A 22,872-nucleotide genomic window follows, 5' to 3' on the forward strand; every position below is an offset into this window, starting at 1 on the left:
GATGAGACTCTAAATTAACTTACAGTAGGTTTAATAATGAATGCTCAATCAGAAATTCTTTATTCCATATGCATCAAAAAGATAAACAAAACAGAAAATAGCGTGTTAAGTTTGTCACCTTTTTTAGATGTTAGTTACACTTGCAGAGATGTTGGTTACTTGTTCACTTATTATTTAGAAAGACATTCTGTTTGCTTGACCACAAATGTTAAGAATGTTTAAATAGCATTTTGTTTAGACAGCCGCTAGGTTTCATGTTTACCTGGTATGAAGCACAAAATTGTTTGCACTTTACTTATGTGACCATTTACCCTGTCATTTATTGACTACGGTTCATTCCATTTACTCTGATTTCACACTTGCAAGCCGCTTTGGATAAGAGCATCTGAAAAAAAAAGACAGACAGTTTAATCCACTCATCTAGTGCCATCCAATGCCACTATAGGCACTTTTCCAGTTATCGTAACACTCTTTTAATGTTTAAGGTTTTATATAAAGCACTTCCTTGTTGAAATATGCTATACAAATAAACTTGACGTTCCTTGCCTTAAAGATATAACAAATGATATGTCACAAAACTCAAAATAACGAATCTTACTTTTATTCTAAACGAAAGTAGCATAAATGATCTGGGCCTCTGGAGTAGTTTTGAGAGTTCTATTGATGATATTATTATATATATTTTTAATTAATTAGCTTGGGTGCGATGAAGCTGACTGAGTGCAGTGTAGTCCTTCTCATCTACCTGACTGCCTGATATAACAGATTGTATCTATTAGTATTATATCATAATATTAAAGAGTATAGTTCACCCCAAAAAATACATATTTTCTATCAATTACACACCCCATGAAGCCTTAAATTCATGGAGATTTTTTTGTTTTTGTCGCATTCCTGAGCCAATAATTTGATGACCGAGTCATTGGTCAATAGGAGACTCAGTAGTCCCGGTCATCAAATGATTGACCAAAATATCGCCATGAATTCGAGGCTTCATGGGGTGTGTAATAATAAGTATTTTTTCTTTAATGAGAAATCACCTCAAGCACATTGTGGAACCAGAAAGATGTGCAGCAGAGCACCTGTTTCTTTCCCAGTTAATCAAGATGTAGTAGCATTATCCACACAATGATTCATTTATTTTGTGTACTTGGTTCAGTCCATTTGTCTTATTTTGTGGTGTGTTGCTGAAAGGTAGGGCAGCATTCTTTCAACTAATGCATCCGTCATCACATAACCTTTTCACAGATTAAGCTACTGTACCAACTGTCTCTCACTGACCAAACACACCTTGATGACTATCTGCATGCCAAAAGCTCTGTAACCTGTGAGCTTAACCCTAGATTAGAACACTAGCCATGGGTGAATTTCACCGAGCAATTGTAATTATGGAATTTTCATAATGTTGCTGACGTCTGAGATGGGCAGGTCCTTAGTTGGGTAAGGTACCCAAGGACCCGCCCATTTCAGACATCAGCAACATTATGAAAAGGATGCTCACTGACGTCATAGAAGGTAGGTTTGATTCCCTGCCCCATCCCTGTTTTTTTCTACAGGCAGGTCTTTGGGTGAATTTCACCCAACGTTAGTGATAGAGGGTAAAAAATAAATCCCATACTCCCACAATGGTCAGCTGATGCAATTAGACTGTGCCTTCACTGGACAAGGCTCACATGTCCCAAAAATGGGTGGACCAAAGGAAAAGTTCCCAGCTCCATAATTTCTTTTTTAGGAATATGTTTTTAACAATACCCAAATTTTCACCGATTTTGCTGCTTTCCCCCCCCCCATGATATCTGTTTGTTTTTTTTAAATATCTTTTATGCAAAATATACCCAACGTTTGTGATGGTGTGACTATTTTCATCGTTAGTGTTCTAGGGTTGAACCTATAGCATCCCTATTCTGGGCATGTTGAACATTAGGCAAAAATGGGCGAGCATTTAAAAGGTTTATTTAGCAATCTATGACATTGCTTACAAGGGTCAACTCTGATTTATATCATGGAACAATGTGAATCCACCCAACATTCAACAAAAGGATGGTACAAAAACAAAGGAAAACAAAGAAGAAAATATAGGCTCAAAAGGCCTGTAGGCTATTTGTTGACAGCTCAACGTGTTATGTTCTGTTTCCCTTACCAGCAACTTTTCCCTGGAGAGTTCTCAGGCCTCATGAGAGCTTTAGTCACATTATGAGATCACGCCACCTCTTTCTACTGATCTATCTCCTGGCCATCTGCAGGGGTAAGGCCTTCTCGGTTCATTAACCTAGATACAAGGTTTTATTTTCTATTTGATTAGGTTTACTATCGTCCAATCACAGCAAAATGCTCAAAGTTAATTTAACTCTGTTTGTGTGAAAGATTATAGTTGTGTGGCATTATGGGAAATGTATTAATGGTCCATCTTTTTACACTATAAACTAACATTGACTAAACACACTAACAGACTATCACACACTATTTTAAAATAATACTTTTTAGCCAAGCATTTGATACATTTGCCATAATGCTACAGCAAGACAGGTACAGAGTAGTTTCACCTTGTGTATTGTTTTTTTTTGTGCTAAATAAACATCTACAGAGGTGAAACTACAATGCATTCTGACATTATATACAAAGTAATATGAAGAAATTAATCAAATCTACTGTCTAGCTAATAGTCTTGCTATCAGAAATGAACCTGATCCGTAGCCTTACTAATCATCAATTTCATCTTGTTTCCACAGAGACATTGAGCATAGAAAGGTAAGAGCTGTACTTGAAGTTAATCACTGGTTTGGACAATACATGATTAAACAGTCAGTAGTATTATTTTATTCATTAAAGCTGTAAATTACACTTCCTTCCTTGTATTCTTACAGTTCTAATTATAGCTGTGTGAATGCCTTTTTCATTCTTTTGAAATGCTTCTCTGTTCTCTTTTGTGTTATCCAATGGAGAAGAAATGGAACCTGCATTACGTCAGATACCTGTGCTCAGGTGAGTGAAATTCCCTCACAAGTACATTCTGCTCTTAAACAAGAACATTCATACTGTATGTATGCATGCAAGCACACACTCATACAGTATGTTATATACTGCTATTGCAATTGGTTTCCCTTGCAGTCCTTTGATCTTATCAATCCAAAACTGTATGATCTTTTTTGGGAAGCCTACTAATCATTTACTCCAAGATCGGATTTCTTCCTGTCCGATCTCAAGTTACAATATCTTCCTAACACACACACACACAAGAACAAACAACGATTACAATACCCTGTCATTCATTGCGGGCAGAATATCATAAGTGCTGTGGTCTAAAGGGGAAATCTTACACAGAGGCCCTTTCTTGGCCTAATGACAAACATGATGTCATTATCCAGTGATAGTTTATGTGGATATGGGCACATTGTCTTGTTCAAAACCTTTAGCACTATAGTGAAATAAAACACAATTGAGTGGGAATGTTATGCATACATATGGAAAGACAGAATTCCTTTCATTGTCCATAGAGTTGCTCCAGGCATCTCATAAATGACAACACAGATTAGTCTAGGTTCTCTGGTATGGGCAAACATAGCTCAGGGTATGCAGTGCTTGCAGTAATTCAGCTGTCAAGAGTAAGAGGAGATTTATTTGATAGTTGTTGTTATTCATATAAAACCTCTAAAGTTTGACAAACTGATTTGATAGTACTGTCACAATGTACAGCACATACAGCATGCTGTGCATAGGTTAATAGTTAAATAACCTGCCCTTGTTCTACAATGACTAAGCAGTAGCTAAACTGGTCAAGTCACATACCAACAACATTGCGATCTCTGAATTCAGAAGAATTAAAAACATTTACAATCTTTGTTTCGCTGTTTGCAAACCAGGTTTTTCGGTACACCAAAAGGACAAGATAGTAATCACAAAGCAGACCATTTTTTAACTTGATGGAAATGTTTCATAATGGGTGATATTCTTTTTTGACTCGATTGGTTGGAGACCCTCAGTGTATTGAAGTTCATGAACACTAGTCACCTCATAGTATTTGTTGCACTTTGTATTTCAACTCTTATCTGACGTCAGGATAGATGCCACCATATTTAGGGGTTTAGAACACCTTTGTTGCTCATTTATGAAGCCATTTCCATATCATCAGTATTGACATTGTTTTGTCTCTTGTCATTAACCCTAGGTCTATGATCCTACCTCACACTTCCTACATTGCGTGGGACTGCCATCGACAGACACAGGGAAAGATCACATGATGCGGTTGAAAGGAATCATTGATGCCGCTTTGGACATTTACACCTTCATGGTACATTACTGTTAACAATACCAAAGGGAGGTTCTAGACAAGAAAAGCAATGGAAGGAATGTTACAATGCGTTCCAATGTGATATGTGTCACCAAAATGACTTTGTCATTATTATATTTTCTGACGGCAGGAGGACAGTCTAGTTGTTTGTATTGTTAATCTGTTCCACAACGTCATGTGGATTTGTCAGTGTGTATTATTCACAGGTATGTGTGATACAGCTAGAACACACAATTATTAATTATTACTACTTATATCTCCAGAGATCCAGCGTGGCCGGAGTGCCAATTTTGTCCCTGGAGGGCGAAATAGAATTGAATCCAGGGGCGGAAGCCTTCCAAGACCAGGCCCTGGTCCAAATGTGGCTCCAGGTCAAAATTAAACCTCTGCTCAACTCCATCAGCAAGCACTTTCTGACCTGCCTCAGCACCAAGAACTTCAGCTGTGAAACCTACCAGACTGTGTATGTTTGTTTCTGTCTCCATAGTCCATAGCTTACCAACTACAGTATATGACTGGCCTGTCTATCTCTCGCTACACTAAAGTGTGCAGACATATTCATCTTCTAACGTCTTTGAACTTTTAACCTGCAGGGTGAAGGAGTTTAGCCATTACTTCTCGGAGATGGATCCCGCCAGGCAAAAGTGGATCTACACATTCTTTATGTATCCCTTCCTGGCTAGAGAGGGACTTTATGGTACAGCTTCATGCCAATGAGTTTTTGCCTATATAGCTGAAAACATACATCACTGAGTTCAATTGCAAAATATTACGCCTAAAGATAAGCTAACAATGTACTAACATTAATCAAAGATGTGTTATGTCTTCCAATGTGTGTGTGTGTGTGTGTGTGTGTGTGTGTGTGTGTGTGTGTGTGTGTGTGTGTGTGTGTGTGTGTGTGTGTGTGTGTGTGTGTGTGTGTGTGTGTGTGTGTGTGTGTGTGTGTGTGTGTGTGTGTGTGTGCATATGCGTAGGTTGTGTACATCCAGGGCAGAACAGTGAGGAGTGGCTGATGAAGAACTTTGGTTCCTTCAAAGCTCTTGCTCGTGTGGAGGACTTCTCAGCACTCAACATGGTCTTCAGTGGGGTGAGTTCATGTGCTTCACGTCCCTGCTTCCACCTGACTCCATTATGGACTTTCACTAACATTGGGAGGGACAAGGGTTACGTTTAAAAAAAAAAAACCTGGGTCCTATTTTTAGATCATTTTGACCACAAGTGTAAAAACAAATATTGGAATTGGTCCATTTGTTTGCCTCAGGAAATTTCATGTCCATGCGGAGGTGCAAGCCGGTAATTCAAACGATGCATCTTTTGGGAGGCCAAATACAGGCTTATATTTTTGTAACTGTCATTATTCCACTGTCTTCCTGGGATAAAAAACAAAAACAAAACAAAATAAAAACAAAACAATTAAACGTCAACGGAATAGTTTGAATTACCGGCTTGCCCCTCCGGACACGAAACGTAACGTCTGGGGGGTGACAGATAAAATTTTACACCCACCCTTTGTTAGTGTGGTCCAAGTGAAGACGATGATTACTTAACATTTTTTTAAATAAAATAAAATAGGGTTACAAAAATCGTGGGATAAAAATGTTTGGAAAAAAGAAAAGACGATGATTACTTTTAATTGAAAGTCATGTGTAATATATTGCATTTAAAAGTAACTTCCCCAACACTGTCTATGAATTGACCTTCCTTCTGTCCGTGTCTTCCGGGTTGCAGTTGGAGGTTCTTCACCTGCTGTCTCCAGAACAGAAGGCTGAGCTGCTACTGAGGCCTGAGGTTGCAGGCCTGGACAACGGGACCCTCAGCCTGGTCTTCCACAGCTTGATGACCGGTGGTCCTGGGCCCACCCCCACCTCCACCCCCGGATACACATACACCTCTCATAACCCCTACTCACCACCATCACCACCACAGAATAGCTTCAGAGAGGTTGCATAGCTTTAGATGTTATACATTCCTTTCACCCAATTAAATTAAACTTTTACCAGATTGTTGATGGTAATCTTCATAACCTTAAACAATATTATTTTGTTCTTTTTGTTCTTTTTGAAACACTTGCAGGTGGTGAATGGGTTGATGGGAGCTTTCAGACCTGTTGGGAGCCTCGTCAGTGAGTTTGTGTCTCTCACACGTGAGGTACATACAACGTACATACATATATATGCATATATGAGAAGCCAATTACTTGTTTTTATGACTTGTTTATTATGATTATGCATATTACATCTGCTAACCTGACATGACTTCCTATCTCTCTGTTTCTCTCCAGAGAAATGTATCCGAGATTGGAAGCATGACTCTGACCCAGACCCTGCTGAACTGGACCCTAGCTGAGCTGGCTGGCATGTACACGCCACATAATACGTCCATAGCCCCACCAATGGAAGAGTTTGATGTGACAAATGTGGCGGATTGGTTCAACCATGTTGTAACGCCACTATTACGGAGATTCTTACCCCACGGACAACTCCCTGACCAAATCAAGTTTGCCTTCCACCAAGTGTTGTAAGTACAATTCATATTCTTTCATATAGTAGATGCATGTACAGTCCAGCCTCTATATATTTCCAATTATGTTGTGCAGGCTAGTCTTGACCAAAGTCCCAGATATTCCCGGATGAGCAGAACTAGTAATTAAGAGTGCCGGTGGTGTTGGTGGACTTCTGTTTCCTTTCACATTCAACACAACACAACACAAAAGAATGGAAATCAACAAAAGGGCAACGTTTATATTTGGATTAACTCAAAACGTTAGTTTCTTTAAATATTACAAGCGAGATCGCGAATATTGAGTGAGTAATATGAAAAATAACTGGAATTGTTGATTGTAACCTTAAACGAGTGACCCAAGGCAGGGCAAAGATTACAGAAGGGAAGACAAACACAAGCCCTATACTAAGATGTGAACACAGGGTAGGTGGCTGAACAAAGTACAAATTATTAAAGGGAACTTAAATACAAACCGACACGAGGAATTTGTCACTTTGTGATAGTGAACCTAACAAGACAAAGGTCAACAATGTCCTGATTTTGGAGTGATAACAAAGGTCAGCCTCTGGGCACCCTCTGGTGGCCATCCATAAATATGGCAGGTTATGTCCTTTGTAAGACCCTTGTTTTGTCCATCATCTATGAAGATGATGCTGATTATTGTGCTTGCTTGTTGAACAGCTATTTGGACATGGGCAATGACACCACTGAGGTCCAGGACACTTGCAGCATCACCCTTGAAGAAAGATCATGTGGCGTGAGAAGACTTTATTAATTGTTTCTGAATTTCTTTAAAGAGGTGGTGCCATGGTTTTGCACTTTTTTTTGTTTTTCATGTGTCTATGAGGTTGATAGAACTTCATTAGCCCCCCTGATGGTGTTTTTATGGTGTTTTATGTCTTCTCTGACTATTTTGAGTTTCTTCCTGGAGGCTGAAACCTTGAGGGTCAAACGTGCCAATAGAAAAACAGCACTTTAATGACACAGTAAAATTATACCCTCCCCCTCATTATCATAACACAACAGGTGTGGGCATGAGGAGGAGGAGGGACTAGGACAGGTGGGTGGTGTTAAGGTGGTGGAGGAGGTGCTAAGAGGTGAGAACCAGGTATACTTAATGAACTGGAGGCGTGTCCTCATAAAAACATAATTTTAACACTTTCTGTACACTTTTTTGAAAAAAATCTTCCTCCTAGTATAACCATAATACCTGATGATTATGTTTTGGGGGGGGGGGGATCACTGAAAATCACGGCACCCCGTCTTTAATTTAAATGTATTACACAAAGGATTCCAGATTCTATTCTAGATGTCGTCGGCTAGGAATGTCATGCCTGTACATCCATTATCCTTCTCCCCATCTCTTCTACCAGCTTACCAACGCAGTGGAAAATGTGGCCCGTTTCATGCACTGCGCTGCCCGTAGCAACCTCACTATGTCAGAGGCGATGATACTGAGAATGATCACAGAGCTGACCGGAAGGCTCACCCTACTGGTCAATGAGTTCGCCACAGCGGTAAGCCTTGGGCGGTCACTGGTGGTTGATTTCTGCTCATAAGTTCCTTTTCAGAGACAAAAATATAATATTTTACGACTCTGCTTTTCCCCCCCTCGTTTTAGAACTTCAGTGAGCTTGCGTCCCACTTCAGAGAAGTGTTTGCTCAGGTGGAGTCTCCATCCCTGACCCAGGAGAACCTGGAGGACCCACACTTCATCAGGATGTGGTTCCAGATCAAACTGCTGCCTCTGCTGCCTACAGTTCCCATAAGCCTCCTCGACTGCCTCAGCTTTAAGAACTTCACCTGTCCTGTTTACCAAGCCTTGTGAGTTGTCCCGTTTATAAAGGGAATGCTATCTTCTCTAGAACATAACTGTTTCCCAAACATTTTCAGCTCGAGACCTGAAAGATACATTTGGTGACTTCCTGGGACCCACACTTTTAAGAAAAATCATTATGAATTATACATTATGCATCTTTTAAAAATGTTTTTCTGAAAATCTTTTGTATTTGTTTTCCTTTTCTTTAATTTCGGAAAATCTGTTGAATTGTTTTTGAAAAGATTGTGGGACTTTGTTTCTTTTTGAAAAAAAACCCAAAACAAGCAGGATATTTACTTTACCTTACTTTAATTCATAAAACCTGGTCCGTGACCCAAAAATGGGTCAAGAACCTACGTTTGGAAAACACTTATAGTCACAGAAAAACACGAAATAGTCCCGGAATAATAATACATTTCTTTGCATTGCTGGGTCCAGAGTAAAAGAGCTGAGTCATCATATGCGTCTCATGGATCCTGATCACAACCACAGCCCAGTGATGTACGAACACTTCATCCATTCCTTCTTGCTACATCACAACACGTCCGGTAAGTGAACCAAGTAGCTATAGCTAGAGACATGAGAACAAGCTCAGAGGCCCTTTTTTCACCATTTGTCAGCAGATGTACAGGAATTTCTGTTGAGTACATTTTTTAGTAAAACATTACTCTATTCAAATACTATACTATTATAGCCTAAGCCTACATTGACTTGTGTATTTATCTTCAGATCCTCAGTGTGTCTCCTCATCCAGCCATAGTGCAGAATGGCTGGAGGAGAACTTTGGATTCTTCTCCATGTTCGCCCCCATCACAGACTTCTATGACCTCAACCGTGACTTCTCTGGAGTGAGTGTGGACAATATGCTTTTTTTTTCTGGAAACATTACCTGAAAACATTGATTTGATTGTTTGTACTTAATACACAAAATTGTCAGTAACTTAACCCATTTTGGGCGGGAACCCCTATTTGTAACTATACCTTTCAGGACGGAAGGGGTTCCTGTTGCTATGTACAGTATATAGCAACATAATTTTTTTGTAATTTTTGAATACATATTTGAAGTTTTTCAGGATTTAGAAGGCGTTTTTAGAATCGGCATCAGGTCTAAATGGGTTAATAACGTTTCAACCTGGCGTATATTTTGGGAATGTCATCACAGGATCACAAGATTTTCAAAAAAAGTGTGAAAATAGCTGATTTGTGAGTGTGACATTATAATTCGATTACGTATAAAATAGGGCTTCAATGGTTAAATTTCCTATTATGTCCTGTCTGTCCTCTCTCTTGTCTTAAACGTGTCCAGATGGAGGTTCTACACCTCCTGACTCCGAAGCAGACTGCAGAGATGCTGCTGGTGCCTCTTCCTACTCCTCCAGAGAAAGACGTCATCATCCATGCAGTGTTTGACCATCTGACACAGTCTCAAGGAGACTTTCCTGACTTCCTGCACCACTTGGTTCTGCTCGCCAGAGAGGTATCCTCATCTGTAGAGCAAAATAATAATAATAATACTAATTATAATTATCATTATTTTAATGGATATTTTATTTCTTAGGTTAAGCCACCCTGTGATGTCTACCAAGTCATGTGAGTGTGTTTTTTAAATCCATAGTTTTAAATGTGGATTTTAAATCCACATTTTAAACCCATAGTTTTTGGAACAGTTTTTTTTTTTTTTTCATGTTGATGTGTATTCTGTGGTAATAGTCGTTGTTTTTAAATGTTACTTAATATGTTAATTGTGCCAGTGTGGAACGTCTGTACGAGGCCATACCATATGTACTACCAGAGATAGAACCAGCCGTCTGGGCCAGCATAGATGACCTGAGACATTCTGCACCAGAGGGTTAGCTATACTCGCACACGCACACACTTGCACGCACGCATATGCACAAATACCTGTGTATGTACACAAGAGCCAGCACATTTAACTTTGTTTACTCTAGTCTACTACTCAAGAGAAGACTTAATTCATTGCCGTTTACTAAACTTTTTCTGTGTTGATTTGGACAGGTTGTTTCACAGCCAATTTCACGGTGAGATTTCATTTATACTCCTACTGCTATTGCTAATATGGCTCTCATTTTAAATCCTTTGATTTGATGATCTTTATAAATTGTCCAACCTGTCATCCACAGTGCCCAGTGACTCACTTCAATGGTAAGAGCACTTACATAAATAATGTAACTCATAAATGAGCTACTTTTCCCTTCATTCATAATGGAGCCTTATTTGCTTTCATCTTGCCTTTAATTTAACAGGTAGTATGATCTGCAGTGGAGTTGACATGTAAGTAATTCTCCTGTATTTATTGAATTTTCTATAATATATCAGTGTTGACCCTGTTGAAATATTTACTGGTTTATTAATGAATTTGTATTTATTTTCTACATCTATTTACAGCAATGAGTTGCAGAATTACTTGGACACATCTGGTCCCATGGATTTACCCTGCAATTTTACCCTTGAGCAATATGCATGTGCAGAGGTAATTTTTTTGTTATTTATTTATTCAGATCAAAATCTGATTCAATTAGCAAGGACATATGGACATATTCCTCAACCAGAGTAGATTTTAAGCACTACCTTTCTTATCTGGCTGAATAACCATTATGTCTCACAATACAAAATCAGTAGGTAAGACATGCATATGAAGTGTTACAGGTGCTTTATTAATTTACTTTTCCTTCCTCTCTCTCTCTCTCTCTCTCTCTCTCTCTCTCTCTCTCTCTCTCTCTCTCTCTCTCTCTCTCTCTCTCTCACACTCACTCACTCACTCACTCACTCACTCACTCACTCACTCACTCACTCACTCACTCACTCACACATACTGTAGTTAAAGAACTTTACAGCGAATCAGCTGGTGTCTCTTCTGCAATGTCATCTGCCTGGTATGAGCGGAGCGTCTAAAGTCACATGGAAGATGCTGCTCAGCAAGCTATCCTTTGTCTTGGACCCAGCTTTGGATATAATTGCTAATAAGGTTTGTGGATAGACGTGTTTCAAAGTGCATCAAACGGTGCAACATCTTTTCTAGTTCCAAGTCTCATGTTTTTATGTGGTGAATGTGGATAGAAACAAGTCAATGTCAAATGATCAATTCATCAATTAATGAATAATAAATAGCCTTTTGGACAGAGCCTGTTGTGTTTCTGAGTAGCCACCAGAGGGCACCCAGAGGATGAACTTTGTTATCTCTTCATCAGTTTTAGGGAGAAACGTTAAGAATAACTCTCAATAATCAGCTGTTCAATTGCATCTTTCTCTTAGTCCCTGACCTTTACTGGTCCATCAGCCTCTGTGGTTCTGGATGTGATTGGAGAGATGAGAGTGTCACTACTGACTGATGAACAGTTGAGGGACAGTGAGGTCATCAAGACGTGGTTCTCTGGACGTTTGAGAGGGTTCCTGTCATCTTCATCCGGAATGTTTCTATACTGCCTCAGCAACAGGAACCTCAGCTGTCACACATACCAGCAAATGTAAGCACAGAGCTGGAGAATCCTTTAACATTATATTACCCTGTCACAAATTCGTCACATCTGCTATAACTCTATCACATCTATGTATTTTGTGTGTGTATTTTGGTCACTGTAACATAAAGTTACAAGTTCTCTCACAATCTTTATATTAAACATTTGTTTCTCTAGTCTAGACTGATAAATCATCCATTGTGAAGTTGAATATAAAGCAAGTATTTCTCATTCTGTGTGCTGTTGTTTGACCCACAGATTGCAGGAGTTTAGCCATCAGTTTGACAACATGACCTCACAGCAGCAGCATTTGGTCCTGAATGAACTAATCCTCCCTTTCCTGTCCAAGCCACAGTCAGGTACTGACTACAATATCTCAATAACAGACTGTTTGGCTCTCATTTCCAAATTTGTTTGAGTGGAATCGGTCTAATGTAAAACCCATTAACCCTTGAAATAGTATCCTAAAGTATTTAGTGTTTCCAGACCTCTTCATATTTGAATGCCTTAATGTTTCGTTCTGATCTGTCCCCTCCAGACCAAGGCTGTGTGTCCAGCACACAGCGTGCGTCCAGCAGTGTTTACTGGTTGCAGAAAAACTTTGGGCGATTCTCAGTCCTTGTGTCTGTCAAAGAAATCCTGAATCTCAACCCGAGCTTCTCCCCTGTAAGACTTTAGAGCTGCTACTTTGCAAAACATTTATGAATTATTAGAGCTATAAGAGATTATTACCTTGTTGTTACTATCAAATAAAATCCAGCTGTGGTGATAATGCTTTCCTTTGTGTTATTTCTGTCCAGCTGGAGGCTGTAGAGCTCCTGTCTCCAAAGCAGAGAGCAGAAATTGTGGTGTTGCCTCTTCTTGCTGAGAAAGACGTTGTCATCAACACAGTGTTTGACTCCCTGACTGCATCTCCAACAGAGTTGGCTGAGTTTGTGTCCCACCTTGTTATGTTCTCTGTAAAGGTAAAAAATATAAAGTAATAATAATAGAAACAGTAACTATGCACATTTGGTTTTTAATGACAACCTCTTTTTTGTCATTTCTCAGGGAAACATTTCCTGCTCGTCATTCCAAATAATGTGAGTTCAAAGTTATCTATATCCTGGATTTTGAAGACGTGGTTAATATTTCATTAAAGTGGTATTAACTTCAACTTGTTGGGTTTCAGTTTCACCAGACTGGACCAGGCCATGCCTACTGTTCCTTCAAGTGTAGCATCATTGATCTCATACAACAAGCTGGCTTTACTTCAGCAAGTTCCACCAGGTGAGATTTGCTATCTACATGACTTAAAGTGATGTTTCACTTTGCTGTTGTTCATATTTACGTGTAATTAGCAGTGGATGTTTTCTAATCGTGTTTGTTATTAACAAAAACTATGTGCAATTGTATTTTCCTAGGCTGCATCACATACAGTGGAGCCGTAAGTACCTGGAATTGTATTCAGAGTTTAAAGTCTAACCAGAATATTGACTGAATGTCTGCAAATTCACAACCATTTCACTCTTTTTCTTTCCCAAGTGCAACATTACTCAAGCAAATGGTAAGTGTATTGTGTTCTTGATTTTTTTTTTTATCAAACATTTATTCATTCTTTTAATTAATTATCATTATTTCTTTTTATCGCATGTTTTCACAGAAACTGACATTTGTGTTGGAGTTAACACGTGAGTTTCCTGAATCAAAAACCCATTATCATAATCTCGCCTTTCTTTTTTTCCCTTTTCTTTATAAAGTATTATTGTGTTGCAATGTAAGAAATGCTTGATCTTCTTTTCCATTCCTCTACCCTAGCACTGCACTACAGCTCCTCCTCAACAGTGGACAGATGAATGGACGTTTTTGCGACTATGGCATTGAAGAATACGCTTGTGCTTCAGTAAGTCACTAAAGTCTTTCAGATTTAACTCAACAGCACCTTTTCTAATCTTGACTTCTTTAAACGTTTCCTGAATTTCGTTCTGTTCTGCTCTGTCCATTATCTCCACCCAGGTGTCCATGTTGACAGCACAGGATCTGGCAGCAGTGATGAAGTGTAACCAGTCCCCCAACTCCACTGGTTCCAGACCAGTCTGGAAGCTGTTCCTTTCCAAGGCCTATGGGGTGTTGGATGCAGCTCTGGATCTTCTTGCCAACACGGTACATAAAATTAGTTCTAACCAGACACTTAAATAAACTCAAATTTAACTACTACGTATTATGGTGAAGATACAGTACAGTATGACCAATCACTGAAATGAATGAAAATGGCAGATGAAGTTAGATAACAAAAATACTTCATAAAGCATACCGTGCAGATTTACATGTACAGTTTATTGGTCTAATTAATCTTTATTTAAATGCACCAATACAAACAAAATATATATATTTTTAAATGAAGCAATTCAGTGAAAGATTTTCAAGATTTCTGTAAACTATGTGGCTGACTATGTTGACAATGGACAATGACGTAGTAACATTGGCATGGTCCTTCAAGATTTGAAATAAATAGCTCTAATATTATAGAGCGAGAATGCTTATTATTCCATTCTCTAAATGTCCTCTCATATAGTAATTCATATTTAAATGGAATATTGATCCTTGTCTTTCCCCTAGTCCATGACCATGACTGGTCCATCAGCGTCTGTGGTTCTGGATGTGATTGGAGAGATGAGAGTGTCGATGCTGACTGATGAACAGTTGAGGGACAGTGATGTCATCAGGACGTGGTTCTCTGGCCGTTTGAGAGGGTTCCTGTCATCTGCATCAGGAGGGTTTCTACAATGCCTCAGCAGCAGGAACCTCAGCTGTCACACATACCAGCAAATGTAAGTGTTGAGATGGAGACTCTCTACATACTTATATTACCCTTTCACAGAATTTTCACACCTTTTGTAATTTTATCAAATCTATATGTATTTCACGTTTAATAATTCATATTGGGGCGCGTCGGTGACTCACCTGGTAAAGGGGCATACCAAGCTGGCCCGGGTTTCAATCCGGCCGAGGTCCTTTGCTGCATGTTCCTCCCCATGTCTCGCTCCTGCCAGTTTCACTACACTATAGCTATCAAATAAATAATATTTCTTATTGGTGTGTTTGGTTCAAGAGGTTGAGTCCCCAAATCTTTAAGTCACTCCCAGAATGATTTAAATGTTTTTTTCTCTCTAGAAGAGTTAGTAATAAGTCATCTACTGTATAGTAAAGTTGAATTGAAAATAATTATTTCTCACTGTGTTTTGTATTTGATTCACAGATTGCAGGAGTTTAGCCATCAGTTTGACAACATGACCTCACAGCAGCAGCATTTAGTCCTGAAGGAACTAATCCTTCCTATCCTGTCCCGACCACAGTCAGGTACTGACTAACTACACTATCTCAATAACAGCAACAGTTTGGTTCTCATTTCCAAATCTATTTTACATTCAATTAGAATGGAATCTTTTTTATTCGAAAATGTATTGACTTTCCAGACATCTTTCTTTTTGAAAGCCTTAATGTTTCATTCTAATCTGTCCCCTCCAGACCAAGGCTGTGTGTCCAACAACAGTGTTTACTGGTTGCAGAACAACTTTGGGCCATTCTCAGTCCTTGTATCTGTCAGAGATTTCCTGCATCTCAACCCGGGCTTCTCCCCTGTAAGCTACAACATATCAATCACTGATGAATTATTAGATCTTAGACCCTTTTACTTTATTTTCTTTAGCTTTTCATATTTTTTTACCATCAAATAAACATCAGATGCTGGTGATAATGTTTTTCTTCATGTAATTTCTGTCCAGCTGGAGGCTGTAAGGCTCCTGTCTCCAAAGCAGAGTGCAGAACTTGTGGTGTTGCCTCTTCCTGAGAAAGACGTTGTCATCAACGCAGTGTTTGACTACCTGACTTTTGAGTCTCCAAAGGAGGGGGGATTGGCTGAGTTTGTGTCACACCTTGTTATGTTCGCCGGGGAGGTAAAAACTATGAACTAATATAAATAGAAACAGTAACTGTAAATCTTTGGTTTGAAATGACAACTTCTTATTTTTTATTTTTTAAGGGAAACATTTCCTGCTCGTCGTTCAAAATAATGTAAGTTTATATTCATCTATATTATGGTTTGACCCATTTAATAATAATGATAATAATAAACTTTATTTGTATAGCAGCTTTCATGACATGAAATGCAGCTCAAAGTGCTTTACAGAGCAAGAATACAATTACAGAAAAAGTACAACTAATTTAACAAAGACAAATGGAAAGCAAACATTTTTTTTTAATAAGAGCAAAAAAGGCAGTATATCAGGCAAAACAGTGAGGACATGAAAAATCAACTAAAAGCAAGAGTGAAGAAATAGGTCTTGAGCTGTGCTTTAAAGCTATCCACAGAGGGTGTGTGTAGCATTTAGACCGGGAAAGCATCTGTGTCATTTTAGATTGCTTTGTCTTTTAAAAAATAGCAGATATACAAGCTCATAGCACGGCACCGAGTGCCGTGCTATGAGCTTGTAGATCTGCTATTTATTTTCAAATCGTGATTTTTTTTTGCAAATCATTGAATGTATTTTTCATTTAAAAAAAATAAAGATATATATATAATATATATATATATATTTTAAATCGAAGACATTTGTAGAATCGGCCTCAGGTCGTTAAAATCAGGTAGAAATAATTTCATTAATTATTATTGGCTGATGTTAACCCCGACTTGTTGGGTTTCAGTTTCACCAGACTGGACCAGGCCTTGCCTACTCTTCCTCAGAGTGTAGCATCATCCATCACGAACAACAAGCTGGCTTTACAGCAACAAGTTCCACCAGGTGAGACCTTCTATCTACATGACTTAAAGTGATGTTTCACTGTTATTGTTGATGTTTTTTACAGGTTATTATTAGCAATGGTTGTTTTGTTTTCCCATTGTGTGTTTAAATACATATAAAACTTGTCTTTTCTTAGGCTGCACCATATACAGTGGAAAGGTAAGTACTGGACATTATATTTAGGCTTTAAACTCTTAACCAGAGTATTGACTGTCAGCTAATTCACAACCATTTTCCTCTTTTCTTTCCCTAGTGCAACGTTACTCAAGCAAATGGTAAGTTTAAAGTGTTTTTAATGTATTTTTTATCAAACCTTTATTGTGTTTTTTTTATCATCCTCATTAATTCATTTACTCTCATGTTTTCACAGAAAAAGACATTTGTATTGGAGTTAACAGGTGAATTTCCTGAATCAAAGATTCCGATATCTCACTATTATTATTATGCTTTTCATAAAGAATCATTTTGTTGTAATGTAAGAAATGTTTCATCTTCTTTTCCATTCCTCTACCCTAGCACTGCACTACAGCTCCTCCTCAACAGTGGGCAGATGAGTGGACGTTTTTGTGACTTTGCCATCGAAGAATACGCTTGTGCTTCAGTAAGCCACTAAAGTCTTTCATATTTAAAACAGCAGAAACTTTTCTCATTTTTACTTCTTTAAACATTTCCTGTATTTCTTTCTGTTCTGCTCTGTCCATTATCTCCACCTAGGTGTCCATGTTGACAGCACAGGATATGGCAGCAGTGATGAAGTGTAACCAGTCCCGCAACTCCACTGGTTCCAGACCAGTCTGGAAGCTGTTCCTTTCCAAGGCCTCTGGGGTGTTGGATGCAGCTCTGGATCTTCTTGCCAACATGGTACAAAAGCTTCTAACCAGACACTTTAATAAACTGAAATTTAACTGCTAAGACTTATCCAAGTTCAAGTTCAAGTTTATTATGTCCCAAACTGGGCAATTTATGTTACAGCAGATAATAATAAGAAACTCCAAAACACAGTAAACATACATACATAAGACATAAACATAGACATAGACATGATCACAAGCTCCAGATAATAATGGCTATCTCCTCCTGCTTCCATTATTGATGGCACGAATGGAAGTAGGTACAAATGAGAATTTGTACCTATTGTTTTTAGTTGCAGGGGTCTTTAACCTTTGGCCGGAAGGCAAGAATTCAAATTCAGGATTTAGGCGATGAGATCTGTCCGCTCTAATAGATGACGCTTTCTTAAGCACCTGCAGGTCATATATATGACTCAGATAGCTGAATTGTACCCCCACAATCTCGCTAGCCCCCCTCACAACCCCGTTAAGGGCATTTTTCTGTCTAACGCCAAGGTCTCCATACCAACAAATGGCAGCAAAGGAAATAACAGACTCTATGAAAGCTCTGTAGAACAAAATCATCAGTGACTTATCCACCTGAAATGGCAAAGATAGAATGACCAATCACTGAAACTAAGTAACTAAAATAAAAGGCAGATAAAGATAGATAACAGAAATGCCTCAGTTAGCACACCTCAGACCTACAAATAATTTGTTTATGGTTATAGTTAGTAATTAGAAAATTCACCAATGCAAAAAATAAACAATAATAATAATAATAATTGTAATTACTCAGTAACTAGAAGCTATGTCCACATAAAGTGAAACAGTCCATCACGATTTCAAATAAAAGTTCTCTATAATAGAGCCAGAACATGTGCTCACATGTAATGCATGTTTAAATGAAATATTTACCTGTGTAATCTTTCTCCAAGTCCATGACCGGTCCATCAGCGTCTGCTGTTCTGGACGTGATTGGAGAGATGAGAGTGTCGATTCTGACCGATGAACAGTTGAGGGACCCTAATGTCATCAGGAAGTGGTTCTCTGGACGTTTGAGAGGGTTCCTGTCATCTGCATCAGGAGGGTTTCTATACTGCCTCAGCAGTAGGAACCTCAGCTGTCACACATACCAGCAAATGTAAGTACTGACCTGGAGAGTTTTTACATCCTTATTTTACCCTTTCACTGAACTTTTACAACTATTGTAATTCTATCAACACTACAGTATATGCATGTATTTCACATTTAATATCCCTTAACAGCGTTGTTGAAAATCTTAGGTACCCATAAAGTTAGGTCAAACTCACAATTATTTGAAAGGCTGTTTTTTTCTCGACAGCAATAAGTCATCTATAGTGAAGTTGAATTGAAAGCAAGTATTTCTCATTCTGTTTTGTATTTGATTCACAGATTACAGGAGTTTAGCCATCAGTTTGACAACATGACCTCACAGCAGCAGCATTTGGTCCTGATGGAACTAATCCTCCCTTTCCTGTCCCAGTCAGGTACTGACTACAATATCTCAAAAACAATTGTGGATCCATTTTACAGTCTATTTCAGATTATATTTGAATGTAGTACTTTTACTGGAAATTCCATTGACACCTAGAATTTACAGTAGTATTTGATATTTACAGACATCTTACTTTTGAATGCCTTAATGTTTCATCCTAACCTGTCCCCTCCAGACCGAGGCTGTGTGTCCAACAGCAGTGTTTACTGGTTGCAGAACAACTTTGGGCCATTCTCAGTTCTTGTGTCTGTCAGAGAATTCCTGAACCTCAACCCAAGCTTCTCCCCTGTAAGCTACCCCTGATTGATTATTATTGGCAAGAAAAATACACTATGTAGTATACTGTATACACATGCACGAAAGCATGCATACACGCACAGACAGATATATAATGTAGATAGACGTACATAAAGTTATGTATAAATATACCATAAAATAAATTCCAGGTGGTGATGATAATGATAATTCTTTATGTTATTTCTGTCCAGGTGGAAGCTGTAAGGCTCCTGTCTCCAAAGCAGAGTGCAGAACTTATGGTGTTGCCTCTTGCTGAGAAAGACGTTGTCATCAACGCAGTGTTTGACTATCTGACTACTGAGTCTCCAAAGGAGTTGGCGGAGTTTGTGTCTCACCTTGTTATGTTCTCTGGAATGGTAAAAACTATAAAGTAAAGATAATTGACACTGTAACTGCACATATGGTTTGAAATTACAACCTCTGTTTTTCTTTTCTTTTTTCCAGGGAAACATTTCCTGTTCATCATTCAACATAATGTAAGTTTATATTTAATTATACTGTATTATTGTTTTTGAAGACAATGTACAGTAGAAAGAATTTAATTTATTGTTATTCACTGATGTTAACCCCAACTTGTTGGGTTTCAGCTTCACCAGACTGGACCAGGCCATGCCTACTCTTCCTCTGAGTGTAGCATCATCCATCACATACAACAAGCTGGCTTTATTTCATCACGTTCCACCAGGTGAGATCTTCTATAAACATGACCTAAAGTGATGCTTCACTATGCTATTATTGATGTTTACATGCAATTAGCAATGATCTTTATGTTGTTTGGTGTTTTTAATGACATTAAAAATGTGTCTTTTCTTAGGCTGCATCATATACGGTGGAAAGGTAAGTACTTGAAATTATATTTAGGTTTTAAACTCTAACCAGAGTATTGACTGTCAGCAAATTAACATACATTCTACCCTTTTCTTTCCCAAGTGCCCCGTTACTCGAGCAAATGGTAAGCATATATCAAATTAAATAAATGTTTATCAGATATTTATTTAAAAAATAATAATCATCATCGTTAATTAATTGATCTATTCTAATGTTTTTACAGAAACAGACATTTGTATTGGAGTTAACAGGTGAGTTTCCTGAATCAAAGATTCCAACAACGCAACTTTATTTTTTTATTGAATAGAATAATATTTTTTTAATATAAGAAATATTTGATGTTCTTTTCCTTCCTTTACCAAAGCACTGCACTACAGCTCCTCCTCAACAGTGGACAGATGAGTGGAAATTTCTGCGACTACGGCATTAAAGAATACGCTTGTGCTTCAGTAAGCCACTAGTCTTTCAGATTGAACTCAACAGCACCTTTTATAATCTTTACTTCTTTTAGAAATATCCTATATTCTTTTCTCTTCCAATTCCAACCTGTCCATTATCTCCACACAGGTGTCCATGTTGACAGCACAGGATCTGGCAGCAGTGATGAAGTGTAACCAGTCCCCCAATTCCACTAGTTCCATACCAGTCTGGAAGCTGTTCCTCTCCAAGGCCTCTGGGGTGTTGGATGCAGCTCTGGATCTTCTTGCCAAAACGGTACAAAAACTAGATCTAACCAGACACTGAAATAAACTGAAACTAAACTGCTAAGTGTTATGGCAAAGATAGAATGACCAATCACTGAAACTAATTCAAATGAACAATGATGACTCAGTTAGTACATCTCAGACCTACACATAATTACAGTCTATGTTTATAATTAGTAATTATAAAATGCACCAATGCAAAATAAATAAAAAAAAGAAATGATTTCTGCCCAGAAGCTGTTATTTGTCCACATAAAGTCCACCCAGGTTTGGAATGAAAGTTCTCTATTGTAGAGCGAAAAGCCCTGTCCATTATTCTTTACACCAACTGTGCTCACACGTAATGCACATTTAAATTAAATATTGACCCATGTAATCCTTCCCCTAGTCCATGACGATGACTGGTGCATCAGCGTCTGCGGTTCTGGATGTGATTGGAGAGCTGAGAGTATCGATTCTGACTGATGAACAGTTGAGGGACAGTGATGTCATCGGGAAGTGGTTCTCTGGACGTTTGAGAGGGTTCCTGTCATCTGCATCAGGAGAGTTTCTATACTGCCTCAGCAGCAGGAACCTCAGCTGTAACACATACCAGCAAGTGTAAGTATTGAGCTGGAGACTTCTTCCATCTGTATACCCTTTGACTGAATTTTCCCATCTACTGTAATTCTATCATCTTTATATATGGATGTATTTCACATTTAATCTCCCATAATGGTGTGTTTGGATGAAAAGCGTAGTTAAGTCATACTCACAATGTTTTGAATTTCTTTTCTTTTTTCTCGTGAGTAATAAGTCATATAGTGAAGTTGAATTGAGTCCAAATAATGGGTAGTGTGGAAGAGAGGTGAAGAAGAGATTAGTAGGGTGGAGCTGATGGAGTCAGGGGTGATTTGTGAGAGAAGGGTTCCAGCTATAGTGAGAGGGAAGATGTGTACGGCTTGGAAATGGTACGTGGCACTGATGAAAAGACAGGAGGCGGAACTAGAGGTGGCAAAATTGAGGATGCCAATGATTACATTGGAGGATTAGCCCAGGTTAGAAGGTTTGGGGATAAAGCAAGAGAGGCGAGGTTTGGATGTTTGTTTGGATATATATACGGAGGAGGGATGAAAGGGATATTGGGAGAAGGATGCTGAAGATGGAGCTGCCAGGCAAGAGGAGAAGAGGAAGGCCAAAGAGGAGGTTTATGGATGCGGAGAGAGACGGCATGCAGGTGGCTAGAGCGACCAAGGAAGATGCCGAAAATAGAAGCAGATGGAAACAGATGATGTGGCGCATCCCTGATGGGAATTGGCCGAAGTGAAGTTGATTTGAAAACAACTATTTTTCATTGTATTTTTATTTGATTCACAGATTGCAGGAGTTTAGCCATCAGTTCGACAACATGACCTCACATCAGCAGAAAGTGGTCCTGACGGAACTAATCATCCCTTTCCTGTCCCGACCACAGTCAGGTACTGACTAACTGCAATATAACAGACGGTTTAATTTTCATTTCCAAATCTATTTTTACAATCAATTAAAATGTTATATGTTTTATTGGAGAATGTATTGACTGTATTTCCAGATACCTTTCAATGGCTTAATGTTTCAATTTGATCTGTCCCCTTCAGACCAAGGCTGTGTGTCCAACAGCAGTGTTTACTGGTTGGAGAACAACTTTGGTCCATTCTCAGGCCTTGTGTCTTTCAGTGAATTCCTGAAACTTAACCCAGGCTTCTCCCCTGTAAGATTTTAAAGTTGTTACATTACATAACAATGATGAATTATTAACTCCAAGAGATAATTACTTTTTAGATATAAAATAAAGTCCAGTGGTGGTGAT

At 38.5% G+C, this 22,872-nt stretch overlaps 1 protein-coding gene across 2 annotated transcripts in view; it reads left to right on the forward strand.

Annotated features, from left to right (window-relative positions):
- mslnb (mesothelin b) overlaps positions 1 to 22,872 on the forward strand; it is a 51,623-nt gene that overhangs the window by 1,197 nt on the left and 27,554 nt on the right. Inside the window, exons 2-60 of one of the 2 annotated variants that reach the window (XM_084040908.1) lie at positions 2,144 to 2,245; positions 2,730 to 2,748; positions 2,943 to 2,982; positions 4,166 to 4,288; positions 4,552 to 4,751; positions 4,882 to 4,985; positions 5,263 to 5,375; positions 6,017 to 6,229; positions 6,362 to 6,436; positions 6,570 to 6,805; positions 7,472 to 7,547; positions 8,164 to 8,307; positions 8,412 to 8,614; positions 9,048 to 9,157; positions 9,339 to 9,457; positions 9,916 to 10,086; positions 10,168 to 10,199; positions 10,361 to 10,458; positions 10,626 to 10,648; positions 10,751 to 10,772; positions 10,874 to 10,901; positions 11,016 to 11,100; positions 11,449 to 11,595; positions 11,883 to 12,094; positions 12,344 to 12,444; positions 12,624 to 12,751; positions 12,886 to 13,050; positions 13,136 to 13,167; positions 13,257 to 13,354; positions 13,489 to 13,511; positions 13,610 to 13,631; positions 13,728 to 13,755; positions 13,883 to 13,967; positions 14,081 to 14,227; positions 14,684 to 14,895; positions 15,324 to 15,424; positions 15,593 to 15,705; positions 15,850 to 16,020; positions 16,107 to 16,138; positions 16,769 to 16,866; positions 17,003 to 17,025; positions 17,120 to 17,141; positions 17,237 to 17,264; positions 17,383 to 17,467; positions 17,581 to 17,727; positions 18,635 to 18,840; positions 19,113 to 19,207; positions 19,391 to 19,503; positions 19,704 to 19,868; positions 19,957 to 19,988; positions 20,100 to 20,197; positions 20,327 to 20,349; positions 20,443 to 20,464; positions 20,564 to 20,591; positions 20,705 to 20,789; positions 20,908 to 21,054; positions 21,433 to 21,644; positions 22,401 to 22,501; positions 22,661 to 22,773. In XM_084040908.1, the coding sequence (XP_083897034.1) occupies positions 2,194 to 2,245; positions 2,730 to 2,748; positions 2,943 to 2,982; positions 4,166 to 4,288; positions 4,552 to 4,751; positions 4,882 to 4,985; positions 5,263 to 5,375; positions 6,017 to 6,229; positions 6,362 to 6,436; positions 6,570 to 6,805; positions 7,472 to 7,547; positions 8,164 to 8,307; positions 8,412 to 8,614; positions 9,048 to 9,157; positions 9,339 to 9,457; positions 9,916 to 10,086; positions 10,168 to 10,199; positions 10,361 to 10,458; positions 10,626 to 10,648; positions 10,751 to 10,772; positions 10,874 to 10,901; positions 11,016 to 11,100; positions 11,449 to 11,595; positions 11,883 to 12,094; positions 12,344 to 12,444; positions 12,624 to 12,751; positions 12,886 to 13,050; positions 13,136 to 13,167; positions 13,257 to 13,354; positions 13,489 to 13,511; positions 13,610 to 13,631; positions 13,728 to 13,755; positions 13,883 to 13,967; positions 14,081 to 14,227; positions 14,684 to 14,895; positions 15,324 to 15,424; positions 15,593 to 15,705; positions 15,850 to 16,020; positions 16,107 to 16,138; positions 16,769 to 16,866; positions 17,003 to 17,025; positions 17,120 to 17,141; positions 17,237 to 17,264; positions 17,383 to 17,467; positions 17,581 to 17,727; positions 18,635 to 18,840; positions 19,113 to 19,207; positions 19,391 to 19,503; positions 19,704 to 19,868; positions 19,957 to 19,988; positions 20,100 to 20,197; positions 20,327 to 20,349; positions 20,443 to 20,464; positions 20,564 to 20,591; positions 20,705 to 20,789; positions 20,908 to 21,054; positions 21,433 to 21,644; positions 22,401 to 22,501; positions 22,661 to 22,773 (5,946 nt within the window). In that variant the 5' untranslated portion in view covers positions 2,144 to 2,193. The remainder of the gene's footprint in view (positions 1 to 2,143; positions 2,246 to 2,729; positions 2,749 to 2,942; positions 2,983 to 4,165; positions 4,289 to 4,551; positions 4,752 to 4,881; positions 4,986 to 5,262; positions 5,376 to 6,016; positions 6,230 to 6,361; positions 6,437 to 6,569; positions 6,806 to 7,471; positions 7,548 to 8,163; positions 8,308 to 8,411; positions 8,615 to 9,047; positions 9,158 to 9,338; positions 9,458 to 9,915; positions 10,087 to 10,167; positions 10,200 to 10,360; positions 10,459 to 10,625; positions 10,649 to 10,750; positions 10,773 to 10,873; positions 10,902 to 11,015; positions 11,101 to 11,448; positions 11,596 to 11,882; positions 12,095 to 12,343; positions 12,445 to 12,623; positions 12,752 to 12,885; positions 13,051 to 13,135; positions 13,168 to 13,256; positions 13,355 to 13,488; positions 13,512 to 13,609; positions 13,632 to 13,727; positions 13,756 to 13,882; positions 13,968 to 14,080; positions 14,228 to 14,683; positions 14,896 to 15,323; positions 15,425 to 15,592; positions 15,706 to 15,849; positions 16,021 to 16,106; positions 16,139 to 16,768; positions 16,867 to 17,002; positions 17,026 to 17,119; positions 17,142 to 17,236; positions 17,265 to 17,382; positions 17,468 to 17,580; positions 17,728 to 18,634; positions 18,841 to 19,112; positions 19,208 to 19,390; positions 19,504 to 19,703; positions 19,869 to 19,956; positions 19,989 to 20,099; positions 20,198 to 20,326; positions 20,350 to 20,442; positions 20,465 to 20,563; positions 20,592 to 20,704; positions 20,790 to 20,907; positions 21,055 to 21,432; positions 21,645 to 22,400; positions 22,502 to 22,660; positions 22,774 to 22,872) is intronic. The other variant, XM_084040909.1, reaches the window with a different exon arrangement.

This window comes from Gymnoscopelus microlampas (assembly GCF_963454915.1).
Source record: "Gymnoscopelus microlampas genome assembly, chromosome: 2".
Lineage (NCBI taxonomy): Eukaryota > Metazoa > Chordata > Actinopteri > Myctophiformes > Myctophidae > Gymnoscopelus > Gymnoscopelus microlampas.